The sequence below is a fragment of the Culex pipiens genome, chromosome 2, assembly GCF_016801865.2.
Source record: "Culex pipiens pallens isolate TS chromosome 2, TS_CPP_V2, whole genome shotgun sequence".
NCBI lineage: Eukaryota > Metazoa > Arthropoda > Insecta > Diptera > Culicidae > Culex > Culex pipiens.
This window is the reverse complement of record NC_068938.1, coordinates 13,971,893-13,989,884: the sequence shown is the minus strand read 5'-3', so window position 1 is coordinate 13,989,884 and position 17,992 is coordinate 13,971,893. Positions and strand designations below refer to the sequence as shown.

The 17,992-nt window shown below is 35.9% G+C and overlaps 1 protein-coding gene across 1 annotated transcript; it reads right to left on the bottom strand.

Moving 5' to 3' along the window:
- Window positions 1-823: 823 nt before the first annotated feature.
- Window positions 824-15,830, bottom strand: LOC120413872 (uncharacterized). Its single transcript, XM_039574842.2, has 5 exons — window positions 15,393-15,830; window positions 11,110-11,297; window positions 10,933-11,050; window positions 10,534-10,873; window positions 824-1,887 (listed from the first exon to the last, which is right to left on the bottom strand). The coding sequence occupies exons 1-5, from the start codon at window positions 15,452-15,454 to the stop codon at window positions 1,597-1,599; spliced, it is 999 nt and encodes a 332-aa protein (XP_039430776.1). The 5' UTR covers window positions 15,455-15,830; the 3' UTR covers window positions 824-1,596.
- Between the last annotated feature and the right edge of the window lie 2,162 nt (window positions 15,831-17,992).

The following is a 17,992-nucleotide window of genomic DNA, read 5'->3' as shown; positions in this document are numbered from 1 at the left end:
ATTTTAGAGCCCTTCAGGGATCAAACTTTTAAGCTCGACCATCAAAAATTAGATAACGAAAAAAGAAATTATGATTCGAACTACAAAAAAAAAAATTAAAATTTAAAACAACTGCAAAAACATGAAAAAACTAAAAACTAACTAAACGAGATAAATACAAATAAAAATACTAAAAATAAAACTAGAAAAACATAAAACAAGACAAGTAAAGTTTTTCGATTATGAACAAGTTCTACCAGCTGCTTGCTTTTGTCGATTTGTTAGACTGGCCATGAATTCGAAACCATGGGATTCGAAGGAAAATTGTTAGGTCTATTAAAGTAAATGTTCGGAATAGACTATAATAAAAACCTCAGATTCTTTTTTTTTTTTGCTACTGTTTGTATCATATATTTTTTGTAGGTTCGGTGTTTCCAAGGTTTTTTTGTTTGTATGATTTGAAAAGGGGGAAAGAGCTACGATAGTTTAGTCAAGGTATGGTTTCATGTCTTGCAAGATAATATTTTATTTTGTTTTCATGTAATTTCATGTGGTGGTGGTTTAGGTTTAGGTCATACATAGAAATGGGAATAGAGCCTTCTTTCTAATTTTGAATATCCTTGTGTTAAGTTTCCCTCTTAGTCCTGTGCACTTTCTTTTTTGAAAAAAGAGTAAAAACTATCGTTGAGTTTGTTTGTTTTGAAAAAATCCTTAGCAGATTAAAAAATATAATTAAATTTACACTCTCTTTCACTTTGTTGCTTTTCGAAAAAACATCTACCTAAAAAAACGTCTCTCAGCACACGTTCCTCTCTCACTCACGCTCCCCCCCTCTTTTGGTTACCTTTCCCAAAAAGAATAAAAAAGTATTAGTCTTCTTGCCTCTTGCTGCGTCTTCACTCCAACTACCTCCCACAATCAGCTCAACTCGTTCACACTCGCTTCCGCTTGCTCACTCCAACAAACCAGCTTACCAAACAACTTATTCGATTGACCTAACGTAAAAATAAGATATCACAAACACAAACGTCTTCTGGCTGTGCTGCCCTGCTCCGACGACGCGGCCACCGCGGAAGGAGTAGTAAAAGTAGAAGAAACGTTTCGCCAGTTATTGCTGCACCGGTGCGGAACCGGACTTCATAACGGACCACCAGCCGAGACGGCGGCGCCAATTCTGCTAATACTGGTGGTGGTAATTCGTTTCGATCTGCTTCTGCTGCTGCTTCTTCGGAATGGTTCCGCGGCCGGACAGACTGCAACAAAGCTACACGCTAAACTAAGCATAATCGTAGTGACTAACGCTAAAAGTAAGTTACTCAGTAGTAATAAATGTAAAATGACAGGACTCTCCATCTCTTCACGATGATCATGATCAAGGTTCTCCACGGGTTTGTATGCATTAGGGTGATAGTTATGGTTGTTGCTGCTACATCTAGGAGTTTGCTCTACGACACACATATTTGGCTCGCTACTAAACGACGACGACGACAGGGCGGTTGACCTGGCCGGGGGGAGGACCACCTGGTACCTCCGACAGCAGGTTCCGGCCGGAAACGGGGGGGACTCATAATTGTGTTCTAACTTGGACGACGACGACGAACTGGTCGGCCGCTGAAGTCACCAGAGGTTCCGCGGTAAAACGTAACCATTCTGGGCGAACAGATGCTTGCGACCGCCGGCCGCGTCCAGGTTGAGCAGGGCCGCTGCCAACGAAGACGAAGAAGAAGAAGCAGCAGGGGGAGGCGGTGGCCCCTGGCCGAAGAAGGGCTTCGGGGTGGTTGGCCCACCGTCCGCGTCGCCGCCGTCGTACGTAGTTATGGTTTCCTTGCGGCCTTCGGCTGTGGAGCGCGTGATGGTCGTCTGGGTGTGGCCCTCCGAGTCGCGGACCGTCTTGCGCGTTTCGTAGGTCTGTGGGAGAGAACAGGGGAAAAAATGAGTTTTCTTCTAAGGATACAATTTAATTTTTGAACAAAATTTATTTTTAAAATTGTGCAGGCTTTTTATAAAATTTTACTTTTATAAAATCACCCTTTTCCTTTTAAACTTATCAGAATTGTAAACATATCAAACTTTCAGTTCTCAGCGACTACAATTATCATGTCCGAAATCTCATCTCCCAACTTTCACTGCTCTTTTTTCTGTTTTGAGATTCTCAGCAGCAAGAATTGCCAGTCACGAAACAAAATTTGCCGGAGAACTTTAACGGTATTCTTACGCTACGTTTTTTTGAGAAAATAAAAGAATCTTCGGCGAGTGTGCGTGAACGAGGTAAAGAGAAGCAGTGATAGAATGCTCTTGCTGAAAATCACGAGATGAAAGAAGAGAACTCACAAGCTATAGTGACTATCAATCATTTACAACATTGAACCTTACTATTTAATTTTTACATTTTAAAAAACAAAAAAAATGTAAAATATCATAGAAATTAAAAAAAATGCAAAAAAGAAGCCATTGCAAATTCTTCGTTCGACGCCCCCTACTTCAAAAATTCCTAAAAATCCTAATTGTTTTTTTTTTAAATTACAATACTAACCTCTGAAACCATAGTTTGGCCAAGTGTAAATTTTTACAATTCAAATTACAAATTCAATTAATTCAACTATAATTTAAATTTAACAGTTGTAGTCCTGCGTCATTTTGCTGCTGCCTTGAACAGCCTTCTCATCGGTGTCTTGGGTGGTCCAGTCGGTTGTCCATTGTTATCGCGGTGGTCGTTTGGGGGTGCTACTTGGTCGTCATCGAGGCAAGTTCTTTTTTCTTCTGGCTGCCTCTTCTCGCTATCCAACAGTCTCTTAGCTTTGCCCTTCTTTTCAACAGTAGTGAATCCGTCATTGCCATTGGAAAAAAAAAACCGGTTGGTTTTTGTATTAGGGGCAGGGGGGTCAGAATGGACCAGGGGGGCAGAATGGGCCACCCTTGGTTTTGGGCTTAAGAATGGATTTAGACCAATTGTAAGGCAAGGGTCTTATAAAGGACGTCAAATAACTTCACCATACCGAAAACGACGTTTGAATTCATTGTATTTTTCGAATTATGAGCAAAAATGTAAATTTATTAGAAAAAACCACGCAAATGTTGTTTATTTCGAGGTTCTTAAATAAGCTTTCTCGAAAGTTAGATTGTTTGAAAAATTTTGTTCATTGTTTATAATGTTATCAGGAGCTAGGGACCATCCATAAACCACGTGGACACTTTAACTTTAGGGGGGGGGGGGGGGGGTATGGCGATTGTCCACGATCCATACAAAAAAAATTTTTAGTTCATTTTTTAATTGTGTTGATGCTTATTTGTAAAAATAGTGTCTTATTTTGACATATTTACACTATTTTCAAAAATGTTTGTTTTGTTAAGTGACTTTTTTTATAAAAGTTATCAAACTTCATGGAAACTATGTTGGAAAGGTTACTTAAGTCATTTCTTATCACCCTTCGACGTTGTATTAGACGAAATGGCTTGTTTTCTAAGGTGGCCCATTCTGCCCCGCAGGGTGGTCCATTCTGCCCCGCACCCTGGAAAAGTAGTCAAAAAACACATTTTTTTAAATTGCATCAAAAATAGTTTTAAGCTGAAATCTTTTATCAACCAAGTATACAACATTGAAGGGAACATCCCAAAGCATAAGCCTACTACACTGGATTCATAAATTTGTAAGTTTTCGTAAGGTTTTCGGTACATTTTACTTAGGCGGACCATTCTGCCCCACCCCCCCCCCCCCTGCCCCTATCATTCCCGAAATCTCATCTCCCAACTTTCACTGCTCTTTTTTTCTGTGTTGAGATTCTCAGCATCAAGAGTTGTCCTCTAGCGTTCTTTTGTTACGATTTTCTGAGAAAACAAAAGAATCTTCGGCGAATGTGCGTGAACGAGATAAAGAGAAGGAGTGATAGAGTGCTCTTGCAGAAAATCACGAGATGATAGAAGAGAACTCACAAGCTATTGTGACTGTCGCTATACCTCCTGATATTTTGGTACGGGAATCATCAAATGATAGTTTTTTTCTATCACTAATTTACAACAATGAGCCTTACTATTTTATACTAGATTTTAAAACACACAAAAAAATAAAATTTTAAAAATATAGAAATTAAAAAAAAATACAAAAAAGAAGCCATTTCAAGTTCTACGCCCCCTACTTAAAAATTTCCCCGAAAAATCTGAGGCAAAAATAATTAGTACTAAAAACAAAAATCCTAATTGGAAAAAACCGTTTGTTTTTTGTATTAGCAATAAAAAACATTTATAAACTTTTACAAATTCTGAATTTTGGACCACACCTCAAAAATAGTCGCAACACTTAATAAAAAATAATATATTCATAAATGTATTGATATTTTGAAAAAAAAAAAACAAATTGCAAAAGCATGACTGTTACAATGCATAAAACTTTTTGTGATACTTTTTGTTTAAAAAAAATATCAAAATAAGCTTGAAATTTGAAAATAACGTTTTCATTGCCGTCCCCACGATTCCCCCGATTTTGAACAAATCTTAAACAAATTTAAAAAATATAAAAACTGAAAAAAATTATAAATATTTATTTCTTTTAATTATAAAAATTTAATGAACAAAATGTAAAAAAAGTTCAAATTTTCTTATTAAAAAAACGTTATAAAATTTCTTTAAAATAAATGAAAGTTTTTATAATTATCAAGAAAATTTATTTTTATTTTTTTTTAATAAAAAAAAACAAATTAAATAAGATTTACAAAAAAATAATTTATTACTAAAATAAAATTAAGAAATTTAAAGAAATTAAAAACAACGATTAGAAAAATTACATTTTTTTTTTTTTTTTTTGGGAAGGTGATCCAGCCGCACATCGTTGATGTTGAAACCTCTAAACTGGGCCCTCGTCCTGTCACGTCCGTCAGTAGTCTTGTCGTACATTACAACTAGAATCAGATCTGCCAATGAATTAGTACACTTCGACCAAATAAACACTGACGCTGTATGGATCTGACTCTAGAATAAATGCACAGTTGTGTGTTATTCATAAGTCCAAAATGTTCAATTATTCATTTAAGTCCAAATATTCATTTGCTAACTACTTTGGATTGAAAATCTAAACTTTAATCTAAAATCCTCTAAACTTAATGTTCAAAACTAAACATTCCTTTACCTGTTATAGCACTACTTCTATCAAATAAATAAAAATTTATGAACTGATATACAAATAGGATAGAAACTTCGATTTGAAAAAGAAATGACCATTTACGTCAAAAAATCCGTAGTTCCTCGATTCGCAACAATGGTCAATACAATCATAAGCCGAAAACCGTTAGTTCAACAGATCAACGAATTTTGTCCGATATCATTACATTATTGATTGATCGAGACTCTATGGACAATTTGACATAAAAGAATGCCTAGTATTCTACATCAATCAAAGTTTATTGACAGCATTACTTTAACTTAACTAACTAACTAACTTTAACATCAAATAGATTTGTAAAGGATACAGATTTATTTTAAATGCTAATGCTAAGCAACAACACAATTGTACTATCCTGAAGTCCCAACCTAAATCCCACATTGTGATAGTGAAAAAGTCACAGAAGCAGCGGTGTCTTGTGCAATTGTGATATTTTCACTATCGGAGAACTACCTACCTAGTTCACGAAGACAGCTTATCGGTCAACGCTTAAGCCCTGGGGCTGCGGCAAAGCGAGTTCTCGTAGCATGAAGTGGTGTCCATAGTGCTTATAAAAAAGAATGTATACCCAAATTTTAACTAATGCACTAGGATCAAATCATGCCCCTTGACTTTACAAGGCCCCGATTAGAAAAATTACATTTCAAAAATATTGTTTTTTTTTATTCAAAAAACAAGTATTTTTTAATTTTTGAGGTTTTAAATTTTTGGTCATGTTTGCTCTCACAAACAAGAAAAGACATTCAAAAATCTCCGAAACACGCATTCAACACATCAGAAGGTGAAATTTGATCTCGGTATTCATAAGAAGGGAGCAAATTTGATTTGCAACCCAGCCGTGGAGATAACCTCAAAGTTTGTAAAAAAGCTACAAAAATATTAGAATTGTAGCATTTTAAAGTACTAAAGTTCTAAAATTTCAGGACTATCAATTTTTTTTTCTCAATACTGTTATTTCAAAACTCTTAATTTCTGGATTTTTTTTTTTTTTTTGAAAAGGTCCAATGAACCAAATTTTCAGTTTTTGCTTGTTGTGTGTTTTTTAATACCCCTGACTCAAGGCGGTTTCAAAAACACCAAAAAAGCAAAAATTGGAAATTTGGTTTATTGGACCTTTTCAAAAAAAAACTCCAGAAATTAAGAGTTTTGAAATAACAGTATTGAAAAAAAATTGATAATCCTGAAATTTTAGAACTTTAGTACTTTGAAGTGCTACAATTTTAATATTTTTGTAGCTTTTTTACAAACTTTATTATAAATTTATAAATATTTAACTAACGAAGTGTAAAAAATAAAGTTCAAAATTTATTATTAAAAAGCGTTATATAATTTCTTTAAAATAAATGAAAATTTATATAATTATCAAGAAAATTTATTTTTATGTGTTTTAAAATAAAAAAACAAAAAAAAAATTCTTTAAATAAAATAGGGGAACTATACCCTTTCTCAGCCTATTTCTATTTTCGGCCTATCAGCCCTTTGATCATGGAGCGGCCGTGGCTGACTGGTTACGGTGTTCGCTTTGTAAGCGAATGGTCCTGTGAATGGTTTGTAAAAAAGCTACAAAAATATTAGAATTGTAGCATTTTAAAGTACTAAAGTTCTAAAATTTCAGGACTATCAATTTTTTTTTCTCAATACTGTTATTTCAAAACTCTTAATTTCTGGATTTTTTTTTTTTTTTTTTGAAAAGGTCCAATGAACCAAATTTTCAGTTTTTGCTTGTTGTGTGTTTTTTAATACCCCTGACTCAAGGCGGTTTCAAAAACACCAAAAAAGCAAAAATTGGAAATTTGGTTTATTGGACCTTTTCAAAAAAAAACTCCAGAAATTAAGAGTTTTGAAATAACAGTATTGAAAAAAAATTGATAATCCTGAAATTTTAGAACTTTAGTACTTTGAAGTGCTACAATTTTAATATTTTTGTAGCTTTTTTACAAACTTTATTATAAATTTATAAATATTTAACTAACGAAGTGTAAAAAATAAAGTTCAAAATTTATTATTAAAAAGCGTTATATAATTTCTTTAAAATAAATGAAAATTTATATAATTATCAAGAAAATTTATTTTTATGTGTTTTAAAATAAAAAAACAAAAAAAAAATTCTTTAAATAAAATAGGGGAACTATACCCTTTCTCAGCCTATTTCTATTTTCGGCCTATCAGCCCTTTGATCATGGAGCGGCCGTGGCTGACTGGTTACGGTGTTCGCTTTGTAAGCGAATGGTCCTGGGTTCGATACCCATCTGCTCCCAACGAGAAAGTTTAAGACTTAGAAATATCTAAATAAGAACGAAAAATCAAAGTCGCTCGAGTCGGGGTTCGATCCCCCGTCCTTTGGATTGGTAAGCAAAAATGCTAACCACTACGCCATCACGGCTTGGTGAGCGTGGACTGGAATTAGGAATACTGTTACTATCAACTTATATACGCGCTGGGTCCTTGTCCATTTGACAAGGGTTCGGAAGTTCTAAATAGGGGGATGGCGTCGCTATTTTTAGACCACGTTTTCCACTTTTTCGTATCGAAACCGACTACTTTATCGACTTCAATTTGCTGGGCGAGATAGGACGCCGTCTATTTTTAGACGATGACTCAGCACATTTCCACTCTTGCACTTAAAAAAACCAGGTGGCAGCACGATGTAACGCCACGTCCCTATAACGTTTGAACCCGATTGGTGCAAACGTTCTTCGGGGCGGGGCTTGTCGAAAAAAGCTGAGGAACCTCGCGCTCGGCTAGCCAGCGTAGAAATGGGTCACCGAAGCTCGGCAGAGCTAACACCTTCCAAATGCCTATGCGAGTTATTTGCATGTATAGAATGAAGATCTAAAAATACATGGAAACAACTCAATTTGTAAGAAGTGGCCGCGTGGTCCCGTTTGGTTGGTTGCACACACACGCACACACACATCAGCCCTTTGATCATGAATTACAGCTTTCATAGGGACGTGGCGTTACATCGTGCTGCCACCTGGTTTTTTTATCTAATCTAACTAATCTAATCTAACCCTAGCGCAGCCAGTCTTTCGAGGGCATCCTGGAAAATGCCTTAGGTTGATTAACGCCTAGCATCCTCTTGTCATTATTAACAATTGCAGTGCCCCATTGCATTAGATTGCCTTGGAACATCACAAACGTTAAAGCGGCCAGGCCAACTGCGTAAAGTTTACCGCAAAGATGATTCGTTGAATTGGATTGAGTTTGAGCACGAGTGTTCAAACAGCAATACATTTCTGAATCTACAGGGGAGGAAGAAACGTGGGGATCCCCCGCTCACGTTCCTGTTAGTTATAGCAATTAATCGTTGGGAGCACCATGCTAAGAAGTTTTGGTGCTCCAGGACCCTCGAGGATGGGACATCGAATTTCCGCGAATGCCCTGGACACTATTTGCCGTGGTTAAAGCGCCACAACTCGCTCTGTGCTGCCACCTGGTTTTTTTAAGCGCAAAAGTGGAAAAGTGCTGAGTCATCGTCTAAAAATAGACAGCGTCCTATCTCGCCCAGCAAAATGAAGTCGATAAAGTAGTCGGTTTCGATGAGAAAAAGTGGAAAATGTGGTCTAAAAATAGCGACGCCATCCCCCTATAAAGTGTTTTTGACTGTTCCAAAGTAATAAATAGCTCAAATAAAAGTAAGCAAGCAACTCTCCATTGCTGATACATCTGAAAATGTTGATTTAATAGTGGAAAACGGCAAAAGTGATGAGAATTGGTCGATCGGCTTAGAGTGATTAAAATGGGTATATTTCCCCTAAGACCTACAAAAAAAAATTAAAAAAATTAAAAGATTGAAGAAATTTGAAGAAATTAAATACAAGGATTAGAAAAATTACATTTCAAAAGTAATGTTGGAAATTTGGTTTATTGGAACTTTTCAAAAAATCTCCAGATTTACAATTAAAAAAAAACTAAAATTTCGAAACTATGAAATTTCAAAAAATCTCAAATTCCAAACATGCTGACACTCTGAAAAAAAAATTTTAACTCAAAAGTTCTGACATCTGATATTCTTAAATATGTACTAAGATTCTAAAATTATTGAATATAGTCCAGACTCGTTTTTCCGAAGGCCTTGGCAAAATTTCACTTCGAATAATCAAATCTTCGGAAAATCGAATCACAAAAAAAAAATAGTTGTCTTATTTTTTATTGTCGACCTTTAAACTACTCAAAAGTGATTTAGAATTTTTAAATCCAAGATGGCGGCCAAAATGGCGGTGATAAAATAATGTAAAAAAGACATTTTTTTAATTTAATAGGCAATTAACCATTCAAATTTGACTAAAATGGGGTCACAGAACTCGAGTTTGATGTTAAAAGTAAGAAAATAAAAAAATATCAAAACTTCGGATAATCAAGTCTGGACTGTACTAAGATTATAAAATTTCTAGATTCCAAAAAAAATTAAACTTCCCAATTCCATAAAATCTACAATTCCTAAAATTCATTTTTCCGAAATTCTACTGATTAAAAAACATAAAAATCTAGAGCTCTAAAAGTTTTAAATTAAAAAAAATCATATTTATTTTCAAAAAATCATAGATTCCAAAAATCCAAAATTCTGAAACTATCTTTCTAAGATTCTAAATAAAAAAAAATGTTTTTCTTCAAATTCTGAATCTTTTAAGTTCAAAAAGTTTAAAATATAAAAATCCCTATGTTATGAAAAAGTAAGACTCAGAATTTTTAAACGTTAACGTTAAAAGATATAAATTTTGCGTCTGTATCAATATTTTGACAAAATTCCTCCTACAAGTTGTTTAGAATAGTGCCCTACACATGCTGATTCCTTTTGGTAACGATTATCCCATTCCATGCAAAGTTATGGAAATCGTCATAAATCAATGATTGCCAACTAGGACGTCAATGATTGTACCACAAAATTATATAAATTTTGAAACACATTTGATTTAGACCACAATTTCTTTCAGTGGCTTCAAGAAGGCAACAACCGGCGCATGCTGGTTCATTTTGGTTCACAAATTCGTTAAATTGAACTCAATACAGAGCATTTTAGAGTGATGATCAATTTTCTTTGAAAATGATCAACGGCTTCACCTTAAGATGTTTAATAATTTTATGTTGGTTTTAGAATTTTTAAATTTATTTTCTTTTTATATTATTTTTTCTGTTTTTCTAAATTGAGATTTTTTGCCAACATTTCTCTAAAAACTGTTACTTTGATTAAATTTAAACCTGTAAAAAATCCAATATCTCGAAACATGAAATTTTGATTAAAAATTGTTAAACCTCATTTTGTTTGAAAAAGAATCGAAGAAGACGAAAAAAATTTACTACGAATGTATTCCCATTTTCTAACCCCAGCTTTGTTGTCCATATTCTTATTATACTCCTCCCGAAATTTAAATAAAACCAAGATCATTAAATTTCCTTACCCCATCCGGCTTCCTAATAGTCTGCGAGATGATGCTCTGGCCAAACATACGCGGCCCCTGGAATGTCCCCTCGAAGATCCCGTCGTGGTAGCGCTGCGGCGGCATACGACGCACCGGTGGACGAACGGCCGCCATAGACGACGATCCGTCGTTGCCCTTGATGCCATGAATCCAGTCCATAAACTTTTGCTCGTCCGTCAACTTTAGCTTGGGCCCTTGGGCGACGCCGGTGGACGGTCCTCCGGGTTGGTCCGGCTGCTGCTGCTTCTTCTTGGGTAGCAGTTCCTTCAAATCCGGCGAAATGCGCTGCAACAGGGTGTGCAGCTGTTCCGGGTAGATTCTGAAGAGGGGGAAATTGAATTGAATTTGGCGAAATTCCTCACAATTTCTTCAACTCACTCTCCGTCCAAATCGGTGTCCAGCATTTTTTCCTTCTTGAGTTCCTTCTTGATTTCCTCCTCAAATCCGGGCTTCAAAAAGTCCTGCTTCAGGTCAAAGTCAAACGGCTTGTTGACGTCTGAAAATATGTTTAATTCATAAATATTTCAAAATGTAACAAATTCTAACACTCATTACCGTCAAACTCCTCCAGGCTCTTCATCATCTCCTGGATCTGGTGCTCAAAGTGCTTCTGGATCTCCAGCGGGTTGGTGAAGATCTGCACCCCAAACACCTTCTGGTTGTCGAACAGGTCGTCGTCGCTGTCGTACTCCTCCACCCAGACCGGCTTCCGGAACTCGTCCTTTATGGTCGGCTTTTTCTTTCTGTTTGGGGAAGAAAAAGCGAACAATTATTTTGTGTTTTAAAGGCTAGTACGGAGCTCGGAAGGAACGCAAAACTCCATATAAAAAACGTTCAAGGAAACAATGTTTGCAATATGTTTGATGAATAATTCCAATACATTGGATATGCTTATTTGAATTAAAAAAACAGAGAATTTCAAAAATTGTAGAGTTAAAAAAAACAATACAAAATTTAAAAATTCAAAATTTAAAAATTCAAAATTTAAAAATTCTAAATTTAAAATATTCAAAAATTTAGAAATTTCAAAATAGTTAAGTTCAAAACATTTAAAATTCAAACAAAATCAAATTTAATAAAATATTCGAAAGCCAAAAAAAAACAAATCTACCGTTTGAACTAGAGGTGGGCAAAAAGAAAAGAGCGAGCCGCTCTAAGAGCCGGTTCATTGAAAAGGACGAATGAGCCATGGTTCACAAAAAAGAGCCGCGGTTCTTTTTCACACGCAGATCATTTGAAAGAACCTTTCCAAGATAAACAGATTCCACAATTTCTGTCTTTTTTTATATAGAAATATTAATTGAATTACCAACCGATTGTAGCATTATATGTAGCAAAATTTTCAAAGCAAAACTGATCGTGAAGACACACCCAAATATAAATTTGAGCCTTTCAAAATGCCTTACATGGATTTTTTAAATAGCCCGTAAGATTCACGAGCAAAAATTCTGTTGGGTTGGCATATCTTTTTTGAAAAAATCAGAATATAGAAAAGAGTTCGCAGTATATTATTTCTAAATAAAATATAAGCATTTGTTTAATTTTAGCAGAAATAAACGCAATTTCGTACAATTAAAAGCAACTTTCTTCAAAATACCATACAGCCCGACCTATGGTTTGCAAGCAAATAATGGTCTTTTTTCTTTAAATTATTGATAAAAATCCAATAAATAAATAAAAAACATAATAAAATCACACGACATGTTTAAACATAGCATTTTTATCCAAAAAGAACGAAAGAGCCGTTCAGAAGAACCGCTCTTTTTTATGAGCGAGCGAAAATGAGCGGCTCCTAAAAAAGATCGATTTTGTCCACTTCCAGGTTGAACAATTTAAATAAAGTTTGTACTAATTTTCCGAAGTCCTTGAAAAATTTTCACTCCCGAAAATCGTCACACAAATTATTTATTTTTTCTCAAAATTTGTGTCTCTGACCAAATTGCTAAAAAAAATGTCCAAAAATTATCCTTTTTTTCTGTTAACTATCTTAAATCACAGAAAAAAAAATTTATATTCAATCTTGGCGGCAAAAAATGCAACATTTAAAATTTAATAATATTTATTTTAAATTTTCTGAATTTTAAAATTTAATTTAAAGAATATAAAATTTGTTGAACTTTAAAGCTATAGTTCCTTTAATTTTTTTTTAACTTATAAATTTCTAAACTTTAATCTTAATTTAATTACTTTAGAGTTTTAAAATAAGAGAACTAAGGAATTTTATAATTTTTGAATTATAATATTTTGGAATTCTGAAACATTAGAATTTTACAATACTATAAATCTAGAATTTTCAAATTTCAAAAGCTTAGAACACTTAAATTTTGAAATTTGCCATTTTTTGATCTTTTAATTTCTGGATTTTTAAATAAAAGTTTTTGAATAGAGGAAATATACCCATTTTAAGCCTAATAAGCGGTCGTGTTTGAATGATTCTGGATAATCTGGAGTGTTCCTTGAAATTTACTAAAACCAAGTAAACCATCGAGTAGAGCAACTTTTTGTGAACATTTCTGTTTATTTTCACTTTTGCTAGAAGTTATTCTATTCCTTTTACAAGCACTTAAAAAAAATTCCCCAAATGTATTCTAATCAGACGAGAATGCATTGGCCCACGCCCATTTTCCTATTTTCAGCTTAGTTCTTTTTTCTTCAAGCGCTCTTTTGGGTCTGCTTAGTGCTGCCAAAATTGATGCAATTTTAAGCGAACACTCACGAAAAGTAGCATTTTTATAGAAAGTTTCCTGGCATCACTGGCTCACTCCAACAGGCGCTGCTGGTGGTGTTTGTGGTGGTGATGAAAATGGTCTCGCAAAATAGAAATGCAAATCTAGAGTTTTTTTTGAATAGGTCCTATAAACATATGGAAGACAATAGTTTATAGGTCCTTTTCAAAAAAAAACTCTAGAAATGATGATCAAAAATGCATTAAATTTGATCTTTTTGGTCAGTAAGGCAAAAATGAGTTGCTTTGGAGAATTTGAACGGTTCGCGTCGCGGTCAACAAGCCGGATTTTCGTTGCCGTTTCCGTCTTTGTTTGTGTGTGTTTTTCGGTTCGAGCGGTTTCGCGTTTTCGCATTTTATTTGGTTTTATCTTTCCACAGCCGGCTGTCTAAGATTGAATCATTTATGCTAAACTCAACACCAAATAACCGGGAATAATCTCATCCGCATCCTCCGACTGTTTGCCTTGAGAATGCATAAAACATCACATCATTAAACAAAATTTATTGATTATTGGGTCGCATCATCATCCTTTATGATGAATCCTGGCCATTACCCTTTCCCACTAACAAAATCCCAAGCAGAAGTAGTTTTTCCGGCACACGTGGGGGTGTGGATATCGTCTAGAACCCACCCTTTGTAGCAAGATCTACAAACTGACATGGCTGGCGCCGTTGGTGGCCAACGATTGTTACCTATTTGCTCCAGATCTAGTTTTAATGATCTTGATATTTTATCTTTTCAGCGCATTCATACATGCTGTTGATAAGGGAAACACCATTAGATCGTTTAAGCGTATGGTCGGTTGTATTGATAGGATATTACGGTCCTGTTCAGCAACGGAGAAGGACAACCATGGGTGGTCTCTCATGCTCATGCTCATGCTCTTTTTGGTCAGTAAGGCTGAAATTTGCGTGCTTACTCGAGGCGGTGCTGTTGCTGGTAAGTTTTTAGCCTAAAAAGTATTTTTAAAGCTTTAATCGAGTATCAAACTCTTCATATGACGAAGATAGGTGTTTGATTACAAAGGGTATATTTTCCCTAGAACAGAACATTTCTTCTCAAGATACAGATTTTCGAATACAGTCCAGACTCGATTATTCGAAGACCTCGGGAAAATTTGGCTTCGGATAATCGAATCACGATAATATTTCTAAAGTGATTTACAATTTTTAAATCTAAGATTGCGGCCAATATGGTGGGGACGAAACTTTGAAAAATGCATTTTGTTAATCAACTATTCCAATTTGACTAAAATAGGTTCGCAGAAGTCGAATTTAATGTTGAACAAGAAAATGAAGAAAAACGAAAAAAAATGTTCGTGATTTGATCACAAACCTTTGGATAATCGAACTTCGGATAATCGAGTCTGGACTGTACATTCATAGTATTTTTCTATAATTGTAATTGTAATTGATTGTTTATTTGTGACGAGAGCCTGTAAGTTTACAACTTTTTATCAGGTTAAGGAGGTAACTTTAAGATAGAAAACGGAGATAAATAAACCAACCAAATGGTTCCAAATAAAGCTAAAAATCCAAGTTAGATCTATAGACAGCCCTCAAATTTGTATGAATAGAGATGGAGTATGGAGAAACCAAAGAAAATTTGTTAAATTTCAAAGAATAAATACATAATAAATAGATTAAAAGCAAATATTTGCAAAGAGTATTTTTTTCCTTTTCATCTGAATAGAATTAGTGGAAGAAGTGCAATAATGCAACGAATATATTTGAATTATTCCAACTTTTTTTTTCAATCGTTCATTTCTCATTTCATTCATTAAATATTTCTCCCAACTGAAAATGCAACCGGCTTGCTGAGACAGAAACAAAGCAAAGCAACAAAAACAGCACCGCGATGCAAAACTTCTAATCGATCGATTGCATTTCTCCGGGGATTGTGTAATCTCTGCCTGCTTTCGCTCTTATTTTTTATTTTGTTGCTTTTCTTGCATCAGCAGCAGCATCGGCGCTGTTATTTCGCACATCGCAGTCGGCCAGGCCAGCTGAGGGCAAACAATTTTAGCCTTGAGCGAAAGTGCTCATCAGAGGAACTGCTGCTGCTTTGTTTTGACCGATTTTGTTGTTGACCCCGGTTCCCCCCGGCTTACCTCTTGTCGTCGTCCTCGTCCTTGTGACCGTCCAGGCCCATCATCTTCTTCAACAGATCCATTTTTACGACGCAAATTTTGAGACCGGATTTTAGAACACTGGCGCACGCCAAAAAGTTGCTCCTCTTCAGCAGGCTTTGCCTCTTAGCTACGAATTTTCCGGGGGAGGCTTTTCCTCGGGGCGACTTGGATCCGTTCACTTTTCACGCGTTTTTCCCAACGAATTTCACGTAAAATTTCGTCACCAAAGCAATCGACGCACTTGCGGGCACAAACTCAACACTTTTACGGCGAATTTTGGGTGGAAAATTGCACAAATTTGCACAGACACTTGCCACAATCGAGTTATCAGCTGAACGGGAGTGAAAAATCTAGAAAGAGCTGCTGCTTCTCCTCGGGAGGTTGTCAACAGAAGTTCAGTCCTGCGCAGTGAGCGAAGCTTTGCGCAAAAGTCACGTACGCGAAAAAGCTTTCAACTCGGTGGAAGAGGTTACCAATGATGGGAGCTTTGCAAAGGGGTTACCAATGGCACGGTGGGTTGAAAGCGAGTAGGTACAAAATGACAAAGAGTTTCGAGTAGTGAATGTTAAAATTATTGTTAAAATTTAAATTTCGTATTTGTACACTCTTTATTTCCCTGGTAAAAAATAGATATGAAAAATAAAATCACTAAGAAAACAAGTAAGCACAGTTTTTGATCGAAGAAAAATTGCTAATAATAAATAACATGGTTTTTAGTTGATTTGCTTGAATTTCCCCTTTAAAAATCTTAAAAATATGGAATAAAAGGTTTTAAAACATCATTCAATGTTAATGTACCTCGAATATTATTTTTCTTTTCTTTTTTAGATCTATCGTTATCGTTATTCCAATAATCCTATCGACGATAATGAACGATAACTTATATTAAATATATTTCTAAAATTATCTAAAACCACACACAAAAAAATATTATGGTAATGACAAAAGTAACTTACTTTTGAATTGAAAAGTGGTTAAAATTTGCTACATTAAAAGTTTTTTTCTTGTTTTGAAAATGAAAACTTTTACCACAGACAAACAGACGTGACTCTCCATACACATTATTTTTGAAATCCATCGTCCTCCATCAAATCACCAAATCACGGCGACGCCAGCGCTGAATGGTGAGCTGATGCCGAAGCGCAGCCCAAACATACCAATACAAACCCATTACTGTCATGTGCCACGTCAGTGTATGCATGAGACAATCAAGCCTAAACGATTGTAAACATCAACAGCTGATCGAAATAATTTTGTTGTTGCTACTCGATGAAAAGAATAAAAATCAACACCAAAGGCCGAAGATGACGGCGGGTTGGTTCCGTTTCCAATAGCAGAACCTTATGAGCCAAATCATACGACGCACCACAACCGCAACGACAGACCAAATCACTGGTCCTCTCAGTTGTTACCAAGTCCCGTCGAAGATTTCTCCTCCACCGAAACCTCGAATCATTACACCTAACACCATCATCAACAAGATGCCCCTGGTCACGAAAACATCAGTAGTGGCCGCCGAAATAGATAAATCCAATTCAAACCTACCGGAAATAATCCCCACGATGGGCGTTTTGGAAATTTCCACGGGGAACGTGTCCACGGCGAAGTTAAGTTGCGTCAAACAACAAAAGCAAAAAGTGGCAAAGATTCAAAAAAAAACGCTGCCGCAAAATTTAAATCGAAACAGAACTAGAAAAAGAGATTGAGTGGCGCAACATCGCCAAAAGGACGACCAGCAGCAGCAATCTGAGCAGCAGTCCACGAAGGGTAAGCAGGTTGCTCCGAAGGAGTAACTCCACCACAGGATCCGGCTTCCTCCGCAGTAGCCGGCGCCTCAGCAGCAACCTCGACATCGGCAGGCAGACTGCCCCAATTTTGTCCTGGAAAGCCTGGATTGTGATTCACGGTTAGAATTCCAGAATTCCATAAACATTTGTGCTCTCATTGGCTGCTTCGCACGTGCTCACGCTCAACTTAAAAACAAAAACACGCTTCACACACACTGAGAATAGACGGGCGAGCTGTCACGACAGCAGCGCCATCAGCGCCGGGTGAGTGGATGCCGAAACAAAATTGCATTTGAAATAACCGTTTTTGGAGGACGATGGTTCGGCACTCGAGTGTTCCGTCTGTTTGTCTGTGCTTTTACTGCTACAGTTTTTGAAAATCTCGTTGCTAACTGATTTAAAAGTTTTAACTTTTAATTCGACTGTATAATTTCTTTCATTTTGTTGTTCTCGTGAAACCGTGTTCGTCTAAGTCCAAAATGTAAACAAACGTTTAGGTGATTTCGGTGGTTAGTGAGTGGTGGTCCACGACGTCAATCAAAACAGAACGCGTCCGCAGCCAGGACTTGAACGCGGATACCTTCGAAGGAGGATGGTGCGGAACAAGGTTGGGGGATTAGGGCAAAGTTGATTTTAAAAGGATAAGGCCAGCTTCCTGCCGGATCTGAAGCTGTTTCGCGACCGAAATGGGTAAGAAGGAAGCTTGGGTGTTTGATGGCGTTTGAGTTTGATTTTGTTTGTTTTTGTAGGACGCCGTTTATGCGGATGTGAATTTGCACCGGTTGTATTCGG